Source organism: Thrips palmi, unplaced genomic scaffold (genome assembly GCF_012932325.1).
Source record: "Thrips palmi isolate BJ-2018 unplaced genomic scaffold, TpBJ-2018v1 HiC_scaffold_2, whole genome shotgun sequence".
NCBI classification, from domain to species: domain Eukaryota; kingdom Metazoa; phylum Arthropoda; class Insecta; order Thysanoptera; family Thripidae; genus Thrips; species Thrips palmi.
In genome coordinates, this window is record NW_023144629.1 from 4,200,377 (window position 1) to 4,220,760 (window position 20,384).

Sequence of the window (20,384 nt, forward strand, 5' to 3'; positions counted from 1 at the left end):
GCCGCCGGTCCTCCAGATACCAATAAAACTCGTGCAAACAAGCGCGCACACACACACATTCACACACACGCACGGACCCATCGAACCGCACTCGCCTTCAGACACACTCACAAACACAGAGAGAGAACCAATCGTGAGGGCGCATTGGATGTTAACATCGTTTGGGAGTGAGACTGTTATTAATTAACAGACGAGCCCCTATTGTCTGCATAGAGAGGCCAAAAAACAGGCAAAAAATGGGAATCATCGACGCGCCCTGGCGGGCCTGGCGGGCCTGGTGGGCCCGGCGAGCGTGCCTGCGATGAGGCGGAGGGGGAGGGGAGGTGGGCTTTTGCGAGCGGAGACAGCTTTTGGTGCGTAAGGCCCCATTAGTCGGTACATGGCCGCGTGTGTGTGCGTGTAAGGGAGAGAGAGAGAGAGTGAGATCGTGAGCGAGAGGGAGTGAGAGAGGGGGAGGGGGTGGGATGGGGGACGGCTTGTTTGCGATTGTGTGTGAGGGAGTGCGACGTTGCGTGCCTCAGGTGGTGGAGCGAGGCAACGAGGGGACGTATATTCCCCCTCCCTCCCCCGCCTTTTCGGAGGGGGCTGTGGGATCTCGGCTGGTTGAATGGTGTCGGTAACGACTAAGCCCGCGTCGCGGCGGACGCGGCGGACGCGGCTCTCCTCCAGTCCTTTGGCGAGACGAGGCACGAGCAACAAGACGGCCTGGCCGAGCCGGGCCCACCAGCCCCTCCCCGTGCTCCAAGCAAGCTATGGTTAATGTCCTCCAACTTTGTTTTCGTCCGCAGACGCCGCTGCGACGCTGCGGGGGAGGACGCCACTTTTTTGACACTTTCCCCGAGTCGCAAAATCTAACGACGTCGTAAAAACGGGAAACAACGTGATTAGCTTATTGTGGGACGACGCGTTGAAGACGGTTTCCGCTTGAAGAGGCGGCGCGGGGGGGGGGAATGCGGCAATAAACAGGTGTAGTGGAGTCTGCGGCGCCAATCTGACAGTTCCGGAAGCCGCACCTTGCAGCGCCGCCGCGTGGTGCGGTCGCACCGAGGTGGCACCGAGGTGGCACACTGCGAAAACACCAAACACCCCGCATCCCGTGAGAGCACCGCGCAGCGCGGCGCAGCACGGCGCACACCTCCACCTTCCGCCCTCCGCCCGCGCAACGCCTTCGCATCGCCCTGCCTTCGCATCCCCGCCGACACCGCCTCACCTCCCGGCAGCGCGCCGCCACCACCCCCTCCCCTCCCCTCCCCTGCCGGGCCGGGCTGGCTGCCGTCGGCCAGCGTCTCGCGTCTCGCCCGCCCCGCTCGCTCGCTGCTCGGCGCGCGGCGCGCTGCTCGCTGGCTGGGGCTGGGCGGCGCACGCAGTCCGCTCAAGGCCGTCCGCGTGCTAGGACGCCGCCTCGCCGCCGCCCCGCCGCGCGCCGCTCCGCGTGCTGCTGGACGCCGAGCACGCCGACGGCGACGCCGCCACCCTGGCCCGGCGCCCCGCGCCGCCGCGCCGCCCTCGCGTGTGTGTCGCTCCGCCGGCCCCGCCCCAGCAACACGTGGATTACAATGCGTCGCGTCGTCGCCCTGCTCCTGCCCGCCCTGCTGGCCGTCCTGGCCGCCCCGGCCCCCGTCGCCGCCTCCAACTGGTGCTACGGCGAGGAGTGGTGCCGGACGCTGCGGACGCCCGTCACCACGGACAGGGCCACCTGGCCGCCCGCGCTGGTCTCGGCCAAGCTGGTCCGGGACGAGTCCGGGGAGGGGGAAGGTGAGCCTGGAGAAGGGTGTGCTGCTCCCTTAAAACCTGTTGTCGACTACATAGTGGATGACAGGCATTGTAGTCACTTTAAAACGATGACAATTTCATCACAAATTCATGATATTGTCATGAAAGCTCTTATGCGACAGCAATGTCATCAACTGGTTTGACATCCTACCTGTAAAGAAAGTAAGCATCGACGTTGTCATCAAGTGGGAACCAAAATTTTCGCAGTGTGGCGCTCGCGACGCTGTTCGATGTGCTCCCTCTTTTTAGAAACAACATTTCTCGGTAGAGCAACCCGCTTCCCGCGGGTTGAATCATTTCGTTGCGGCCCTAAAACAAGGAGGAGGAACATTGAAAAATAGAACACCTTTTTTTATTTTCCGGTGGTAGCGACGCGGAATTCGGCATGGCATTCGTTGATTCAATATAGTGGCCCGGCCGGCCGCCCACCCACCCAGGGCGGGTTTATTGCTGTGTTCATGATGTTGATTTTAGCTTTCCTTTTTTTGGGGCAACAAGACGGACACCGGTGAATGTTCTGCTATTTTCCTTTCCTTCTTTTTATTCGTATCGGGGCGCGCAGAGCCGGGGCAGAGCCAGGACGCAGCGGCGCACCGTCGGGCAGTGTACTCACTCAGAGCGCTAATTGCTAATTCGTTATAATCGCGGCTCCTGAAGCCAAAGGAAGCGCCAACACCGTCCAAAAACAAAAACAAAAATCGGCTTGCACTGTGGAGCAACAAAACGATTGGGACGATTGCAGTTTACCAAACCCGGGGACGACAACACGATCAGCTCAAATGAACGCGTTCAAAAAAATGATGTGAAACTTCCTCTTCGAAACGAGGTGTATGGTTTGCAGCATGCATGACGGACTGGGGCTGAGTAATCTTTATTTTCCATTTTCCAACGTGCGCGTGTGTTAGTGTATGTGTGTGCGCGCGTTTATGTATATGTGTGTGCGTGCATGTGTAGTGCGTGCGCGCGCGTGTGTGTGTGTGTGTGTGTGTGTGCGTGCGTGCGTGTGTGTGAGTGGCGTGCTAGGGAGGGCGTCGACTAGCCCGGACTAGCCCGGACTAGCCACGGCACGGCGTGGCACGGCGTGGCGGCCTACAGTGGCGTGGCAGCCTACAGTGGCGTAGCGGGGCGCAGTAGTCATGGCGTCCTATCACTTCCAGGCCATCGTGATGCAGATCGGACACGTCAATAGCGGCAATGAGCGCGATGACGGAATGAACCGAAAAAATTTAAAAGCCCCGGACAGCGTGTCGCCCGTCCGTGTCCACCGCGCTGCAGGCAGACTGACTCCGAGGGTCACGTTCCGTCTCTCTCGCACCTGTGCGCGACGCGCCGTGGGTGCGAGAGAGACGGAGCTACGAGAAAGGACTGCCAGGGCCGTATAATGTGGGCCGCTGAAACACGGCGAAACCAGGCGAAGCGCCGCGGGCGTCGCGCTGATGTGATCTAGAGCAGATGTGGAGAAGCCTCGCGCACTTTCGACCCTTTTTTTCCGGTCCTCCTTTTTTCAATGCCGAAAGTTAATGTCCTGAAGGCGAGTCCCATCCGGTGGTGTCGTGCGCCTCGCAGCGCCTCGCAGTGTGGCAGCGCGGCAGCGCCCCGGCATGGCATGGCCTGGGCATGGCGAGCCGCCGCCGGCCGCCCCTCCCGAAGGGAGGGCGAGAATGCACGATGCCCATTGAACTCGGTTTCGCCCGCGGGCAGCCTGGGGCAGCGCAGCGTGGGGCAGCCTGCTCTCGTATCGGAGGGCCCGCCCCGCCCCGCCACGCCCCGCCCGCCCCGCCCGCCCCGCCCCGCCCCGCCACGCCCGCCCCGCCCCGCCCGCCCCGCCCCGCCCCGCCCCGCCCCGCCCGCCCCGCCCCGCCCCGCCCCGCCCGCCCCGCCCCGCCCGCCCCGCCCCGCCCCGCCCCGCCCCGCCCCGCCCGCCCCGCCCGCCCCGCCCCGCCCCGCCCCGCCCCGCCCCGCCCCGCCACGCCCCGCCCCGCCCCGCCACGCCCCGCCACGCGCGCTGGCCGGCAGGCACCGAAAGCTTACGCGATGCAGAAACGAAGGTTGTTACCGAAGACGAATTGGCGGGCAGGGCCGAGGCCTTGCCATCCCCCTCGCTGCCGGACGCTACACTGTATATGTACAGCATACAGCAGCAAAAGTTTTGCCCTCCCCGTCGCATCGCTGCACAATATAAAAACGTATGACAAATCCGTTCGAGGGTGTGGAGGACCGCCACCACCACCACCACGAGGACGAGGAGGACGACGACGACGTTGCCACGTTCCATGTTTTATCGGAAATGAGCTGAAAAGCATCATTTGTCAGGTTGTCCGTCGGATGCGGGCTCCAGAAATTACGCTTGGGATTCCGATTCCTTGGAGCCTCCAAGCCTCGCGCGTCATAGACCGTCATAGACGGACGGCGGGGGATGCAGCACTGATCAAGTGATCCTGGAGTGATGCTGCATGACGGACTGTCTGTGCAGCAGCGGCAGGCCTTGCGTAGCCTGGGGTAGCCTGGGGTATGCGGCTCGCTGCTAATGGAGCGTTGGCGCGCGTTGGCGCGCGTTGGCGTTGGCAGGCCTGCATACTGCACACCAACGGAACCAAAACGGAACGCCAAGCATTCAGGCATCCCCACAGCAATTTTCCTTAATTTCTCGGAAGATTCCACGTTCTTTAGGGGAGGAGGTATCATCTGCTAATAAAAAATTGGAGAGGATTTCCAAGGGCGTGAGCTGGTGTGCAGGCTGGCACATTTATCCCCTGAGGTGCATCTCCCTCGCCTACTTAACTTGTCGTTGATGTATACCGCAGACGGAGTCACTGAAAGTCAAGGGGTGGCTGATGTGGCGTCACGATCCCTTGATTCGAGGGGGCTGCCGAGACAAAGCTCTCTCTCTCTCTCTCTCTCTCTCTCTCTCTCTCTCTCTCTCTCTCTCTCTCTCTCTCTCTCTCTCTCTCTCTCTCTCTCTCTCTCTCTCTCTCTCCACCCCCTCTAGATCAGCCACTCCCTGGCTGAAGACCTGAAGAGGAAGGCGGAAGAACGCACCAAGATTGTGTCGCGGGCTGCGGGTCTGCCTGGGCCTCGGCGAGTCTTGAGTCCCGCCGGTCCCGACATGACCGCGTCCCCTTTATTGGTTTTGGCTTTCGCCGCGCCATTATTAGCAGGGTATAAGTTAGAGGCCGGGCAGACCGACGCAGACGCGGAGCGCGAGGAGCTAGGCCCGCCCGCCGTCTCTGCCTCTCTCTCTCTCGCACTCACGGGGCGCCCCGTTCAGGTGCGACAGAGACAGAGCGACGGAAACGACTCTGCCGGCCTGACCGCGCCACCAGAAAGGCCCAATCGTCGTCGTACGCACGCCGCGGCCGCCCCGCCGCGCCCCGCCGCGCCCCGCCCCGCCCCGCCGCGCCCCGCCGCCGCCGGCCAACTTTCCTTTCTTCTCCATGGTTTATTGGTCCTGCAAGCAGTTTCGGGGAATGTAAAAGCATTCTAAGCGGGGTTCGAACAGTGCGAGCGCTTGCGAGGGCTTGCGAGAGCGAGCGAGAGGCCGGCCGAGTCTTTGATTTGATTTACCGCCAAGTGCGCCGCGCCGCGAGTCGCGCCAGAGGGGAAAAGGGGAGGGGGCGTGGCCACGACGGCGACGACGACGACGACGGCGACGACGGCGACGACGGCGACCTCCGGCGGCCCGGCCGGCTGCCAGCGCCGCGCGGGAAACTGCACTGGCGTCCCTGCAGGCCTGCAGCCTGCAGCCGGAACAGACCGGCCGCCATGTATTATAAAAGGCGAGTCCCGGACACGGCGTTGCGATGCCCTCGGACGGCGACCTCGAGCCCGCGGGCCCGCGAAGGGGTGGCGGCGGCGTGGCGAGGCACCCCGCGGACCCCGACGCTCCAACATGAATCTCTTAGCTACCCGCGCGCGCGCCGCCACCCCCGCCACCCCCGAAGCAACACCGGAAGTCATCCAGCGAGGCACACGCGGCACATCAACAACCCCCTGGCCCTGGGTCTGGCGCTGGGTCTGGCGTTGGGTCTGGCCCGGCGCCGCGCAGCCGGGGGCGCCACCCTTGCCCTGGCCCGATGCGCGGGCCCGCGGGGTCGCGGCTCCGAAGCGCTGGGCGCTAATTCTTCCGAACAGTGCTGTCGCCGCGCGGCCTCACTCCCACTCGCGAGGCGCCCCGCCCCGCCCCGCCGCGGTGCGAGGGAGACGGAGGCGAGGCAGCCACCTGTCACGCCTCGGCTAACTTTGTCGCCGGGCTGCCCGCCGGGTCCGGGCGGCGCTCTGTCTCTCTCGCACCTCCGTGGGCCGCCCCGTGAGTGCGAGGGAGACGCAGCGACGGTGGCGCCCTGCAGAATCCACCCTCTGTCACCGCTAGACCGGCCAGACTCGGCCAGACTCGGCTGGACTGGACCGCGCGTTTGCACGACGGCGGCGAGGCCATGGCGAGGCCGACGGACGGACAGTGGTGTCGCGAGCAGGGGCAGACCGCCGTCTGGCGGAGTCGGAATCCGTAGCTAACAAAAAAAAAAGAGAATAAAAACATCTGATTTTCGGAAACAAAAATCATACAACGCAAATTTTTGATGGACTATTATTGGAATTTTCTGATGAGGGCAGTCACTATCGAACCTCTGATTTCGAGATGCCACGAGTGTCCCCCGTGCTCACTAGCAATAAGCTCATGGTTTAAAGAAGGAGGAAAAAAAAACTTGCCGACAGGGAGGAACACGGCCCCGCACTCTGTCGCACTCACACTCACACACACACACGCACGCCAGCTCGGCCTTTGTTTTTGCGGACTGCAAAGTGACGCGGCTTGCAGCGTTCTGGCGGCCAGATTTCCCGACTCAGGGCACGCGCGTCGCGTTGGTGGTAAAAACATGGAAAGCTTGAAGGAGCCCCCGCCGCGCCCCGCCACGCCCCGCACCGCCACGACCCGCCACGCCCCGCCAGCCAGCAACACCTGGTCATAAATTGTAGCGGCAAAGCTGCGGGGCTCAGGCCCGGTGGCGGGAGGGAGGGGCAGCTATGCCTCCAGCAATGCCAGCGAAGAATGCGAGCGGGCATGGCCGGTGACTATAACTCCCCCTCCCCCTTTTCCCCCTTTCGCCTCGGCCAGCCACCCCGCCCCACCCCGCCCCGCCCCACCCCGCCTCGCCCCGCCCCGCCCCGCCCGGTCCGTCTGGGCGGGCGTCTTCATATCAAAAGTCCCGGCAGACACCCCCTTGTCATATCTCCCCGTCACCACTTCATACTTTATGGGCTTTTATATCCAGTTTCGAGACCGCTCGACTCCATCATGAGCGTTCCGCTTCCCGAAGCGTGTCCTGTTCGAGGGGGTATGCGCTCTCTGAACCTGTGTACCGACTATTACGCTATTACGCTCTATTACGCCACAAATTAATCGGAATATAGCTAAAAACGGCCTAAAACACACCAAAATTGATAAAATTTTGACAATTTCGGCTATTACGCGTATTATTACGCGTGCTATTACAGATAGAGTGTACCGACTATTACGCGAGTGCATACCCCCTCGGTCCTGTTTGGCGGAGCCACCCGCTAACTTGTCCCGATAAGTTGGTTTCCTGGTAAAAAAAATAATTTTTTAAAAATTAAAAAGAACTCAAAAGCTCGACAGTCTCGTTCTTGCTCACGTGTGAACTCCCATGCACTTTGGACGCAAATGCACGTGCAGCCCTCTCCAGCCATACACCTGCACCCAAAGGAGGGGGACTCTTTGTTGGAGAGACTTTTTCCGCATTCGAACCAGTCGGAAGATGCGCGATACTGCGACTGCATGCTCGGAAGGCAGCGCCTGGCAGCGCGCTCCGTCCGCCGCCTGAATGGACCTATGCCTTTTGTGTCGGCCAGGAGCCTCTCTTCGTTTCGTGCGCCGAAAATGATGCAGCAGCGACAGGGAAACGGGCACAACCAGAGGAGAGGCCGGCCTCCGAAACCCGGTGATGGTAGTGGTGCTGGGTGGTGGTGGTGGTTTGGGAGAGGGGGGGGGGGGGGGGTGAGGGTGGTGGTGGTGATAGGGGGGGGGGTGATGATGATGATGGGGATGGTGATGATGGTGGGGATGGTGATGGTGGTGATGATGATGGGGATGGTGATGATGGTGGGGGTGGTGATGATGGTGATGATGGTGGAGGTGCTGGTGCTGGTGGCGGTAGTAGAAGTGGGGGCGGGGTAGGGTAGTCCTTTGACAGCCCTGCAGCGAGGTGACCCGTTTCTGCCGTTTGTCCAAACCGCTATATATTGCAAGCCTTTCGCGGAATCGAAACAAGTGAGACCGTCGAGTGCAGTACCAGCAGTAACGGCAAAAGTCGAGGCCTTGTGCCGCTTCCCCGTAAAAGCTGTGTGGGACAGCAGGACTGCCCCAGCGTGCCCCAAACGTGGAGCTATGAGTTTCTGGCGGAAAAACAACTCAGGCAAATTGTGAAATCTTTTCGTGGTAAACGCAAGTTCGGGGAATGGAGCGCAGGAAAGCACTGTTTGTTACGAGCTGTCTGAGCCATCGCCCCTTACGACGAGCGGGTAGGCAGTCCCGTCACAGAGCGCTGCATCCGGGACTGCCTACGCACCAGGCGCTATCCCTCGCGCGCATACAATGAAAATTATCTGGATCGAATTAAAAGAAGCGACCATGAAAGCTTCTCTCCTGTGTGCAGGCCCCCGTGAGGGGGACGCCGCTCTGCAAGCTGCTGCACTGTTTGTAGGGGCGCGCGACGCTCCGGCACGCTTTTCCGTCTCCCGTTTCACTGACGCTCGCCGACGCCACTCTTGTTGCAGACGCGCTGCGCCGCTGGTACCTGACGGACGACGCCGCGGCCAACGCCGACCTGGAGGACACGCTGCAGGGCGTGCTGCACGACCTGCTGCCCTACCCCGTCAGCACCCGGAGACGACGTGAGTGCTTTCGGCTGCGGTGCTTCTGGAAGCACCCGCACCGACTCCCTCTCGAGTTCTGCTGATGCCGATCGCACTTTACCGCTGGGCTGGCCCGAGGCTGGCCCGAGGCTGGCCGCAGGGCTCGTAGTTGCGCCGGACCGCAGTCGAGATGCAAACCCCTGTGGCCAGTCGGTCCGTCTCTCTCGCACTTATGGAAAGTCCCGCGAGGGAGCGAGGGAGACGGAGCGACGGTCTGCAGTGCGCTGGCGCTGCACAGTGGGCCAGAAGACCTGGCCCACTGTGCGCTGGCTGCTGGCTGGCGCGGCAGGACCTACTTCACCGGCCGGCTAGGCTGTGGAGCACTGTGAAACACAGTGAAACACCGGGGCACAAGTGGGTCAGTCGGGGTCACTAACAAAGCCGCTACTCAGCTTCCCAGAGGACGCTTACAAATCCGACGGACCTGACTGGCGTTTCGGGTTGTTGTTGTGGTGGTCGCTCTTTTGTCCACTGCATCGCGCTGGCATTAAAAAGTTGAAAAAGACTGGTTGGCGAAAATCGTGAAAAACCTGGAACTTGTAAAATTGGTTTATTCCTTGTTTGATGCGACAAAGTGGGGTATCCAAGTGCTTCTAATCAGAATCATTGATCCGAATTTTTTAAAATTCTAATCACTTAATTTTTTTTTAACCCTGAAATTTGAGCCGAATTTCGAGATGCAAATGGCAGCCCTCTGGCCGGCGTCTTCGTATTATCTGAGCGCAAAAACGAGCTTGGGGCTAGATTGTGGCTCGGCCACTTGGACCGTCCCCCGACTCGGGACGCGGGCCCCAGTGTCCCAGCCGCGTCCCCAGAGGCCCCCGCGCCGCCACCGGCCCCACTGCGGTGGTTGATGGTGCACGAGTCAAACCGGACGGCAGCCGGGGTGCAGTTAGAACAAAAATGGCAGGGAGAGGGTCGCGCGACCTCTCTTCTGCCCCGCCCTGCTGGAATCTCAATTCGCTGACAAAGGGAGGGTCCGGCGCTAGGCGCTGCAGCGGTCCCGGAGTGGGGCGCTGCACAGTGGGCCAGAGGACCGGTGGGCGCGGCAGAAACTCTAGACGCGTTTTGAGCTCCAGAGTCGCTAAATGGGACTCGAACCGAACGTGTGACCCCACCACTAGATTGCTCTCCGAACGAGGAATCCATCGGTGGGGTCACACGTTCGGTTCGAGCCCCATTTAGCGACTCTGGAGCGCAAAACGCGTCTAGAGTTTTTGCCGCCTCCACCGGTCTTCTGGCCCACTGTGCGCTGTGTCCGAGGCCCCGGTCCCGTGGGCGGCCGCTCCCCGGGGACGCTTCAGTGTGACGTCATTCCCATCCACATTTTGGCGGCAGTGCTGCGGCCCGCGGGCTCCGCGCCGTTTCGTTCGGACGGCGGTCGCGGCGGTCGCCGAGTCCGTTGTCCCGTTGTTCCTCAAACTCCGCCGAGGCCGAGCCGTGCCGAGCCGTGCCGAGTGGCGTGCTGTGCAACGGGAACGACCGCGGAAATTCGCGGCGGGCTGCGGAAAGTTTGGTAGGTTTCCCGGTTCCGACCGTGCCGGACCGTGCCCGGTGAGAGATGCCGAAATGACGAGATAAGCCATGCAGGAAGATTCGAGTGAGGGTGCGGCGTTTTCTTTGAGAGGGCGCGAAACGAACGCGTGTCGTCCTTTCCTCTTTCCTTCTCACCCAAAAAACCTGCCAAAATAAAACTATCACTCGGGGTGGCTACCTTTCTCCGGAAGCGGGGGGTTGACGAGGAAGTTTATTTCGCCACCGGCATGACGAGGACGTCGTTCGTGTCGCCGCAACAGAAAGAGAGAGAATTCCACGAAGAAGGGCTAATTATCTACTACACTGGAGGATGTCGCATGCCCCGCGAACAAGCGACAGGTTTGGCTGTGGGTGGGCGGCATGCGAGTGCCCGTGGCGGCGTGGCGCACAGTGGGCCAGAAGACCGGTGGAAATCCCGAACGCGTTTTGAGCTCCAGAGTCGCTAAATGGGACTCGAACCGAACGTGTGACCCCACCAATGGATCGCTCTCCGAACGAGGAATCCATTGGTGGGGTCACACGTTCGGTTCGAGTCCTTCTTAGCGACTATGGAGCTCCGGCCGCCTACGCCGGTCTTCTGGCCCACTGTGCGTGGCCGTGCGCTGCGTGTGCCCTGGTGTGCCCTTGCCTGCCAGCTCGGGCGGGGCGGCCGGTCATTCATTGTGTCCTGCAGGATGCTTTGATCGCGTCCCGGGATAGGAGGATGGCGGCATCGCGGCAGCCAATTAAACAGCGCCAGAGGCAGTCGGAGGCAGCGCGCCCGCCAGGCGGCCCAGCCCGGCTGGCAGCCACGGCCAGCCACGCGCAGCCACGGCCAGCCACCAGCGAAAAAGGGATGGACTCGTATTTATTTCAAAGCGCCGCCGCCGCGGCCAAGCGACTACGCTAAAGCGGCCGCCGCATCGCAAAAAAAAAAACCATTAAAAATGGCGCAAAAAGAGAGCAAAATACTGTTGTCTAAACGGGCGGGGTCTCTCGTTTATCCAAATAAATCCTGATTAAATTTTTGCTGTTCTTGTTGCTGCGTTTTGCCTCGTTCCAAGCAAAAACAAATTGAGAAAATTTGATCGGACGGAAATGAATTTGACGTCGAATGATACAAAGGTGATATATTCAAAGTTGCAACCCCTTTCAAGGGTGCAAGCAGGTTTGCTTGCACGTCACAAGCCACCGCACCCTCTCCCTTGCGCCCCGTCACCCTCCCACACGCAGCCATTACTCCGATTGTCCGAGACGCCGCCGCTCTCTCTCTCTCTCTCTCTCTCTCTCTCTCTCTCTCTCTCTCTCTCTCTCTCTCTCTCTCTCTCTCTCTCTCTCTCTCTTTTTCTCTCTCTCTCTCTCTCTCTCTCTCTCTCTCTCATGCACACACACAGTCACTCGACAACACGCGCGACGTGTGTCAATTAATTAAACGCAGAGCGCCAATTATTATCACGCACCGAACTGTTCCCTTTTTGAAGCGCAGCAAAAATAAACAAGGTAACGATTCTGTTCAAAAGAATACAAACATTTAAAAAAAATTGAAGTATGATAAGATAAGTGGACAGGGCCGGATGTCAAGTTTTAGGACACCGTGTCGGAAGTTGGCGAACACCTGTCTGCACTGATCCCTGTTTTCTTTTCTTTTTCATTCTCGCCTTGGTTTTAAAGTGTACCACGCGGGCACCACCGCAAACCGTATCATTTTGAATGCATTGCCCCTTCAGTGTGATAACACACACGACACCACCACTTCACGCGTATAAGGGTTGGGTTTTTTTTTCCTGTTTGTGTTTTAAAACAATAAGAACATAAGCGGGGTGCCCGCGCGCGCGGCGGGGTATAATGTGAATACTTGGGCTGTTAGCACCCCTCCATCATTTTGGCCTCGAATCCAATCCAACTTATGTCGTCTTGGTGGCGCTCCGCGCGGCTCTGCGGGTGGCGGTGCTCCCTCCCCCTCCCCCATATCATGCACCGCGCGGCGCTGCGTGCGCCCGGCGCGCCCCCGTCACACTCGCACGGCGTTTTCAACCAAATTGATTCGGGCGGGGAGATGCAAGTGACGATAAACCGCTGTGAACACCCTCAAACTCAGTCCGCTCGCCGGAGGGGCGGGGCGGAAAAAAAGGAGACCCCCTTCCCTTCGGCATATAATTGGTACCCGCTGTATGCCCACGGCGCGCGCTCCACCCCTGCCTGCCGGCCTGCCGCGCGCGAAGCCCCCGAAGCCTGTATTGGCTCATGTCCTTGTCCGTCCTGTCTGCATTATAAACAGTGTGGTGCCTTTCCTGTTGCAGCGCTGCATAACCGACACTGCGGTGTGTTTTCTCTGTTTCAGCGCCGAGTACGTATGCCCGTCGCGGTGCCCTGGACTGGCCCCACCGACCTGGCCAGACTGCCGCTGGAAGAGCTCGCCACCCAGTTATATTATTCTAGAAACGCTTTCGCGAGGATCCCCTTCTTTCAGGGGATTGTAGTGAAGGGGTTTCGTTGGAACTGTGGTGCTTCACTCACTTCATTTTGGCCTTGGCTCGGGCCTTCGACCGCTAATCGGCTTGTCCCACGAGACAACTAGGTGTAATTATTACACGGTAGAAAATCGACTCGAAACTCATTTTATTTTGTGCTTGCTAGGCCGGTTCCACGACGGCCACAACGAGGACCTCGTCATCTCCACGGACACTGACATGGCGCTGCAGGGGCCCAAGCCGGCCTTCACGCAGCCCGGCTACGATATTGACGTGCTGCTGGGCGAGCAGTTCCAGCTGGACTGCCGAGTCAAGAATGCAGGTCGGTTTTGCCGCAGCGCAGCGAACGCATGGATTTCTCATTCCGAGAAGCGGTATCATTATATGAGAGGGCTTCATGTCTGAGAGGGACGCAGAGCGCCCCGCTGGCTCCCACTGGGGCGAGAGGCACCCAGTGCGAGGCTAGCCTCAATCACTATTCGCGGAAACATCTGTCCGGTCGCCCATTTCAGCGTTTACACTAGACTGAACGTCGAGTGAAAAACCAAACGGGGTTCTGTTTTGAAAGAGCGTTTTCTCTACGCCTCGTTTTGCCTCACAGAGAAGCACGTCATCATGTGGCGCCGGGGCCCCACGCTGGTGAGCTTCGCCCAGACCATGGCCAGCCCCAGCACGCGCATGGCCGTCAACGCCAACCACACCCTGACCGTGTCCAACGCCAACTGGAGCGACAGTGGCGTCTTCGAGTGCGGCGTCGGCTCGCTGCGCAACTTCACCCAGGCCAGCACCGTCAACGTCATGGGTACGCAGCGTAACCTAACCTGACCTAACCTGACCGGGTTAGGTTGGATTCATCGCAAACGAATGCCGAGCGGCCGAACGACATATGGAATGTCTGTTTCGCGGCGCGCGCTAACAGCGGTGTGCATTTCCGCACTAAATCGCACAACCGCATTTTATCGGTTTCTATGATGGGGTTGTTTGACTGAGATTGAATCGACAAAGCAGTGACTTTTCAGCTGGAAATATTGCCCATCTGACTTGGTTCGTTTGACCTGTCTCATATTCGCTTTATTGTGAATCGGGGCGGCCCGAGGCCCCAGGCAAATCAAATCGAAATGAATGTGACTAACAGTCAAATGCGATTCGTGTTCAAACAAACGTGAGAGGCCACGTACCTGGCATCCCAGTGTCGTTGATTCACCTCGTTTAAAGTCTGTCCTTTTCCGCGCCTAAAACACTCTCTGATCGCAGGCCCCACGACGCCCGTGAAGCTGCCGGCCGACGAGACGGACCGGGAAGTGGCTTGGAACTCGACCGTGGTGCTGCGCTGCCCCGCCACCGGCCGGCCGCAGCCGCGCGTCAAATGGCTCAAGCGGGTGAGTTGGCAGGGCGGCAGAGCGCAGCACTGTCTGCCGCGGCCGGGTAAGGTTCGGTTCGATTCGCACCGCTCTCGCTGGCAGTGTGGGAGTCCGACAACACCGTGGCACAAGACAAATGATAAACCTTTCAACCTCACGAGGGTCTGCTCGGGTGACCCCAGGGCGCCCAGGGACGACTACCGTAGCCCCCGACCTGTTTGTTGCAGGGGGTGCGCGGCGTGCTCAACACCGGGCCGAACCTGACCATCCGGGAGGCCCGGCGGCACCACTCGGGGACCTACGTCTGCGTGCTCTTCAACGGCATCGGCTCCCGGATAGTCCAGAGGATAAAGGTCAAAGTGCAATGTGAGTTCACGACGACGGCCCAGTGGACCGCACCCTCAGTATTGCCAATTTTCTCCATGCCTGCCCCATTTGACCTTTGCCGTACGATCCGTGCAATTGTGTCATAACTGCGCAAGAATGGTCAAATTGGACACAAAAAGAAAATGGTCAATACTTCGGACGAAAGCTGAACTGAAGCTGGAGGTGCAGCACCATCGTCGCCTCTCATAAAAAGATTATCAGCAGCGCGTCGACAGACTAACTAGCCCCAGCGCTAAGGTCCAACTTTTTGAATGTCCGCGACAGACCCGCCCGAGATCCAATGCGCGGACGAGTCCAAGCCCGACTGGAAGAGAGGCACCATCCAGGTCTCCATCGTGTGCACAGCGGACGCCCTGCCAGCAGTCCACGTAAGCTAACAAGTCTGAAACAAAAGAGAAAAACATAATTGAAAAGTTATCTATCCACCGTAGCGCCAGAAAACTCACCAAACTCGACTTCCGCTAAAGCCAGAGTATCGTCAGTGCGAACTGGGGATAAAAGTCGAACCAAAGTGTAATTTGTTGACTGCAAATAAAAAGCCCCGCTGGCTTGGATGTGAAAGATTTTCCCGGGCCGATCTGATGACGAGTCCTTTGATTTCATGCAGCCTCCCCTGCAGGCGCTAGCTTCCGCGATCCTCCATCCCGATTGTGTTGCAGCTGGTGTCGTGGACGGTGCCCGGAAACTCCCTGGGGCCGATACGACTGGACTCGCGGTCCGAGTCCACCACGGTCGGCCGGTACCTGGGCAGGGCCTCCAGCGACTTCGCCAGGATCGAGTTCGTCATCGCCAACTTCACGCACCACGACCTCGGCACCTACACCATCTGGGTCAACAACAGCGTGGCCGGCACAGCCGTCAAGCACAACGTGACCAGTGAGTGGACGCTCAAACCGGCCGTGTCTGTCGATTTGGTTAGCGACGTGCCGTTATACACGCTCGCCCGAACTCTTCACTGCGCGAAAGAAAACTTTCTTGCGACAGCGACTGGCTGGGCTGGGCGGGAGCCTGGGAGGGTGGGGGAATGGCGGAGCAAAATAATCATCGATACTTAGTCGAGAAGTCCCGTTGCCGAGCCAAAACATTGCACTTTAATCATCATGTCCCTGTATTTTTATTTTCAGGCAACGCGCAGCCCGTGGTCTTCACCAGCCCGGACGAGAGTCCCTCCGAGACGGCCTTCAACGTGTCCTTCCGCTACAAGTCCCACCTGCCGCCCCTCGAGATCCGCGTCATGTACCGCAACCACCACGTGAGTCGCGCATGTTGACGAGAGTCTCCACAACTTGTCCGACAAAAGTCTCGGTTCAGTTTGGATACGCCAACTCTTTGGGTGCCTCTTTCTGTCGCTTTTCCCGCCCGCTCTCTGGCGCCACACGGCACTCCATATCTATCGAGTGGCTGTCCCTGCCGAGTCCCGCTGCACGCGCTGCACTCGTGTTTGCTTGCTGCCCTTCACCCTTTGCGTGGACGCCCTGACGGACGGCACACGCGAGTCGCACACCGACTGACAGACACGCCGGTCAGCGCCCGCCATTTTCGTTTCCCTCTTTTTTTTTGTTTTGTCGTTTGAGAGTGGCGCGGGAAACAACAGAAAGAGACCCCATTTCCGGGTGGCGTCGTCCTCAAATAAGTGCGCGTTGCATTGCTGCACTGTGTTGACTTTTTGACAACACTTTGTTCCGATCCAGAGCGACGGCCCGCTCAACCTGGTGTACGACAGCCAGGGCCTGCTGGTGTCGCCTGGCTTCGGGGAGAAGAGCGTCAACACTTACGCCGTCAAGAAGAAGTGGCAGGTGCGCCGTCCTTTTGTCATGTTGTTGCTGCTGTTGTTGTTGTTGTTACGTGAGCCATGCGTGTCGCAGGGGGCGGAGGCCGGTCTCAACGGCTGGATCGAGAAGGAGGTGAAGCGGCCCCGGCTGCAGGAGACGTACACCGTGTCGCTGCTGGGGCTGGAGCCGGCCAGCGCCTACGAGGTGTTCGTGCAGCTGCGCAACAAGGAGGGCTGGAACGCGGTGGAGGAGCCCTTCCAGTTCTCCACCAAGGGCATGATGCTGGTCAAGAGGCAGCACCAGCAGCAGCTTCTGGCCCACGACGCCGGTACGGCCGGCAAATCGCCTTTGTTTACCAACCGTTCCTCGTTCTTCCGGAAAGATTAATTTATTTTATTTTTTTTCCAGTGGAGGCCGCGACGTCGTCGGGCAGCCGGTCGGGCGCCTCGCTGGCGCGGCTGGCGCTCGGCTTCCTGCTCATGGCGCTGTGAGCGAGGTGGGCGGTCGGTGCGCGCTCCGAAAGAAAGAGAGCGGAATTATTGAGTCGTCTGACTCTTTCATGTCTGTCGGCAGGAAGGTGATGGCCGTCTCGTTATCGCATCGGTGCTGTCCGCGCTTGCAGTGTCGGCGACGCGGTGACGCGGTGGAGCAGTCTGAGGGGCGGCGGTGGCCAGACCCGCCCTTGTTCGCCCCGCTAGCCCTGCCCCTCCGCAGACTGCTGACTCCCTGCAGAGCATGCTCTGGGACTTTGTCCGGCGCGGTCTCCGTTTTATTTATTTAACTCGTGGCGTGGCGTTCGACGGCAGCGCTCAGCCAGCGCGGCACGGCCAGCGCGGCACGGCGGCGGGACTCGGAACTTGCCGTGTTACACATAACACCGGCGGGCCAAGCCCCCCAGCGGTCCCCAGCGGCGTGCGGCACTTCGGGACCGCATGACGGAGACACCGAGGCCGCCAGCAGTCCGCACGGAGAGCAAGAAGACCCCGCAAAACGAGGGCGGAGCCAAGCCTCGCCGTTTTTGGAACGTCTCCCTTTCTCCCGCGCATCCAAAAACACGACGCACGCTCTCTCGGTTTCCAAATTTTTCGTTTACCGTGCGCCGCCATCGTTTGCGAGGCAAAGCAGTGTTGTTGTTGCTGGTTTGATGTTGTTGTTTAACCCTTCTCGAAGACCCGGGGGAAGCCTGTTCCTGGGAAGGGGATACGCTCCGGATTTTCGCGGGCATTTATCTTTACGTACAGAGAACAAATATTTTTGTCCGGAGAAACGCCTAACAACCTCTCCAGCCTGGCTGCGCCGGTTCCGCCGCTCAAGGAGTTGATACAATGAATCCTTGATGGGCGGCCCCACGGTCCAGCGGCCAGGGGGTTGGAGGAAAGGAAAGGTATGTTTCACAACTGTCACGGTCCCCACAAGTTACCAACTGCGACGACGGGGGCGTTCTGTTCCACCTGGGAATTGTAGAACCTGCACCACGCCAAAATTACGAACCGTCCGGATTTCTTCCCTTCGCTACGCCCTCCTTTTCATTTTCCCTTTTTGCGCGTGAGGTCACTTTTTGCGGCCACGCCAAGACATGCCCCACCCTCCGAGTCTCTTACTGGTCCACAATGCTCTTGTCAACCGAAATTGGGGAAAAGTCCGACCGCGCTTTGGCGTAAAATTGTCGAGGAATGGATGTCGTCTCGACCACCAATTATGTCTCCCTTTCCCGTGCAGTACTTGCTTAAAACTTTTCCAATACTTTGGCGTCCTCCTCCCGAGGCACTGTGGACGCACGGCACACGCGCCGACCGCTTCGGGGAGGTGGGTAGGGGCCGCCCAGGTATTACGTAACGCCCTTTGTCTCTCTCGCACTCATTGAGGTTGGGAGGGGGATAAGTTACCAACGCATCATCGTGAAAGAGCTCTTTTTAGGAAATCGACTCGCTGTTAGGTTCTTGTACCATGTCCTGTTTTTTTTTGTTTTTTGAAGCGATCGATATGTTTGTAAGAAACTCTTCTTTATGTTTCGATCTTAGCTACATCCTATTTTTAATTTGTTCAGAATGTAAGACACTCTTTCCTGAGTACGCGTGTGATATTCTCGTAAAGCTTATGGTTGTGGCTGCATGTGTGTTCGAATGTGTACTCTTGTGTGTGTGCGCGCGTGACTGGATTTCAATCGAGCCCCTTCGATGAAAGATTTTTTTTAAATACTTCAAACGACAAAAAAAAATGATCAATTCTTTAATTTTTCTACTTAAGGAACGAAGTGCAAGAATGCCTCCTTCTTATAAAAAATGCAACAGGGGCCATACGTAAAACAAAACAAAAAAAATAGAGTAGAAATTGATGGTGAATTAGTAGAAACTCGCTTAGCAAGAAACGCATAAAGAGTCATTTTTTTACGAATAAAATCTCATATAAGGTTGATTATTGTATAAGTGCGATGTATAAGCTCAGTAATTTTTATCCCAAGTCACTTTTGTTCGTTTGGTTCCTTAAAAACATTTCCTATACGAAATATTGCCCTTTAAGTGTTTGAGTCATTGTCAAACTAAGTGTTTATCCCATAATGTCCCTTCCCGTCCTCACGACTAGCAAGCGCTTATGTCTAGTCGAAAGCTATTGTTGTTCTTGTGATCGAGACTATGTGTTATTAATTTTATGAATGTATGATGCAATATGTGGAAAATGTAGTTATTGTAACGTATTAATGTATAAATATGCTATTCAAGATCTCAGAAAGTGTCTTTGTTCTTTCGGATCGTGTTTCTTCACAGAGCCTCGGATTTCTTCTGCCGCTGCCAGTTTTTTTTTTTCCTGTCCGTGCGACCGCGCGCGCTGGCGTAGGCAAACCCCGGGCACACGCAGCCCGCAGAAGAAGCACGCCCCCACCGCGCAAGAAGTCGTTACTCGCCAAAATGGTCCGACTGACCACCGTGTCTCTGCCGGCGCCGCCACGCCGGCGACACGCACTCGAACGAACGGGTGGGGACGTTTCGCAGTCGCTTCGCTGTGCTTCGCCATGGCTTCGCAGCACCGCCGCCGATTAGCATAATCATCGGTATAATTAGACGTCGACGGCCACATGCCCGGCCGGACCCTTCCTCGCCCCGCCCCGGCCCGCCCACGCCGAGTCAAAGTGCACCAAAAGTGCAGCCGGCGTGTCCGGCCCGGGCGGGCTGGCTGGTCGGTCGGCTTGGCCGGCCAGTCCCACTGCGTCACATTCGTATGCAAATTTTCAATTTGCCGCTTCGCCCCTCGACCGTGGCGGGGCGGGCGCGGCCGTCGTCCGGCCACCCCTGCCGCGCGCCCCGCCCCGCCCCGCCCCCGGCCCTGTCACACGCTGATGGTAATCGCGCTAATTTCTTCCGCGTGACGAAAATGATCGGCATCTTAACAAAATAAGTGAAGGGGCCCGGCGGCCCGGGTGGCCGGCCGGCCGACCCGGGGTGCCTTGTTCTTGCGTGGACATGGACACACGCCCTCGCCCAGTTTGCTTTTGGACTGCACGGAAAATAATAAACCGCGTGGCGTGGCATGCCCGGGACACGACACGCCCGATAAGGGAGGGTGCCCCTTTTCGGATGGGGTCGTTGAGGGTGAAAAAAAAGCAGGCCGTCGCACGATAGGGGTAAAAACCGCTAACCTGCCGCCACGGCGCCCGGCGCCGGTATTTCAATATCGCGGTGATTATGGTCCGAGAGCGCCGCTCAAATACCGCCACCGTTTTATTATGTATTTTCCTCCTACCCTCTAATTTGGTGTAGGGAGAAAAGGGGGGTTTTGCTAAATAAGGAACAGAAAAGAGCCGCACCCCCGGCGTCGCAAGGAAGGGGCCTCTTCTGGAACCCCTTCGTTGTCCCGGCTTAATTAACGCGTCTGGATTTGGAGTAATTCATAAGACTCGCCACTTTGCCTGCTTATTGGATTTTAAACGCCAAGGCGCGATGTCTCCGCCGAGGCTGGGCTAGGCGAGGGTCCCGACGCCCCGGAGCTGGCGGGGCGGGGCGGGGCGGGGCGGGGCGCGGCGGGGTGCAGTCCGCATCCTGGCTAAAAGCGTTGTCGTTACTTTCGGCGCGTCTGGCGGGGTTAATCATGCCCTGCCGTGCCGCGCCGCGCCGTCTGGTTTACCTCCTGGCGCCGCATGGCGTGGACGGGGCGACGCGGCCCCGCCCCGTTTCCTCGCC

At 58.9% G+C, this 20,384-nt stretch overlaps 1 protein-coding gene across 1 annotated transcript; it reads left to right on the top strand.

The window, feature by feature from the left end:
- Window positions 1-1,613: 1,613 nt before the first annotated feature.
- On the top strand, window positions 1,614-18,935 carry LOC117647299 (neurotrimin-like). Its single transcript, XM_034389006.1, has 14 exons — window positions 1,614-1,755; window positions 8,566-8,682; window positions 12,560-12,565; window positions 12,856-13,011; window positions 13,291-13,491; window positions 13,944-14,068; window positions 14,278-14,416; window positions 14,702-14,805; window positions 15,097-15,313; window positions 15,562-15,689; window positions 16,129-16,233; window positions 16,303-16,537; window positions 16,618-16,705; window positions 16,783-18,935. Exons 4-13 carry the CDS (start codon window positions 12,909-12,911, stop codon window positions 16,698-16,700), a joined length of 1,440 nt encoding a protein of 479 aa, XP_034244897.1. The 5' UTR covers window positions 1,614-1,755; window positions 8,566-8,682; window positions 12,560-12,565; window positions 12,856-12,908; the 3' UTR covers window positions 16,701-16,705; window positions 16,783-18,935.
- The last annotated feature ends 1,449 nt before the right edge of the window (window positions 18,936-20,384 follow it).

Coding starts and splice junctions, on each gene's coding strand:
- LOC117647299 (XM_034389006.1), top strand. CDS start 12,909: ATGGCGCTGCAGGGGCCCAAGCCGGCCTTCACGCAGCCCGGCTACGAT. Junction 13,012..13,290: donor CTGCCGAGTCAAGAATGCAG/GTCGGTTTTGCC, acceptor TTTGCCTCACAG/AGAAGCACGTCATCATGTGG. Junction 14,417..14,701: donor GATAAAGGTCAAAGTGCAAT/GTGAGTTCACGA, acceptor TGTCCGCGACAG/ACCCGCCCGAGATCCAATGC.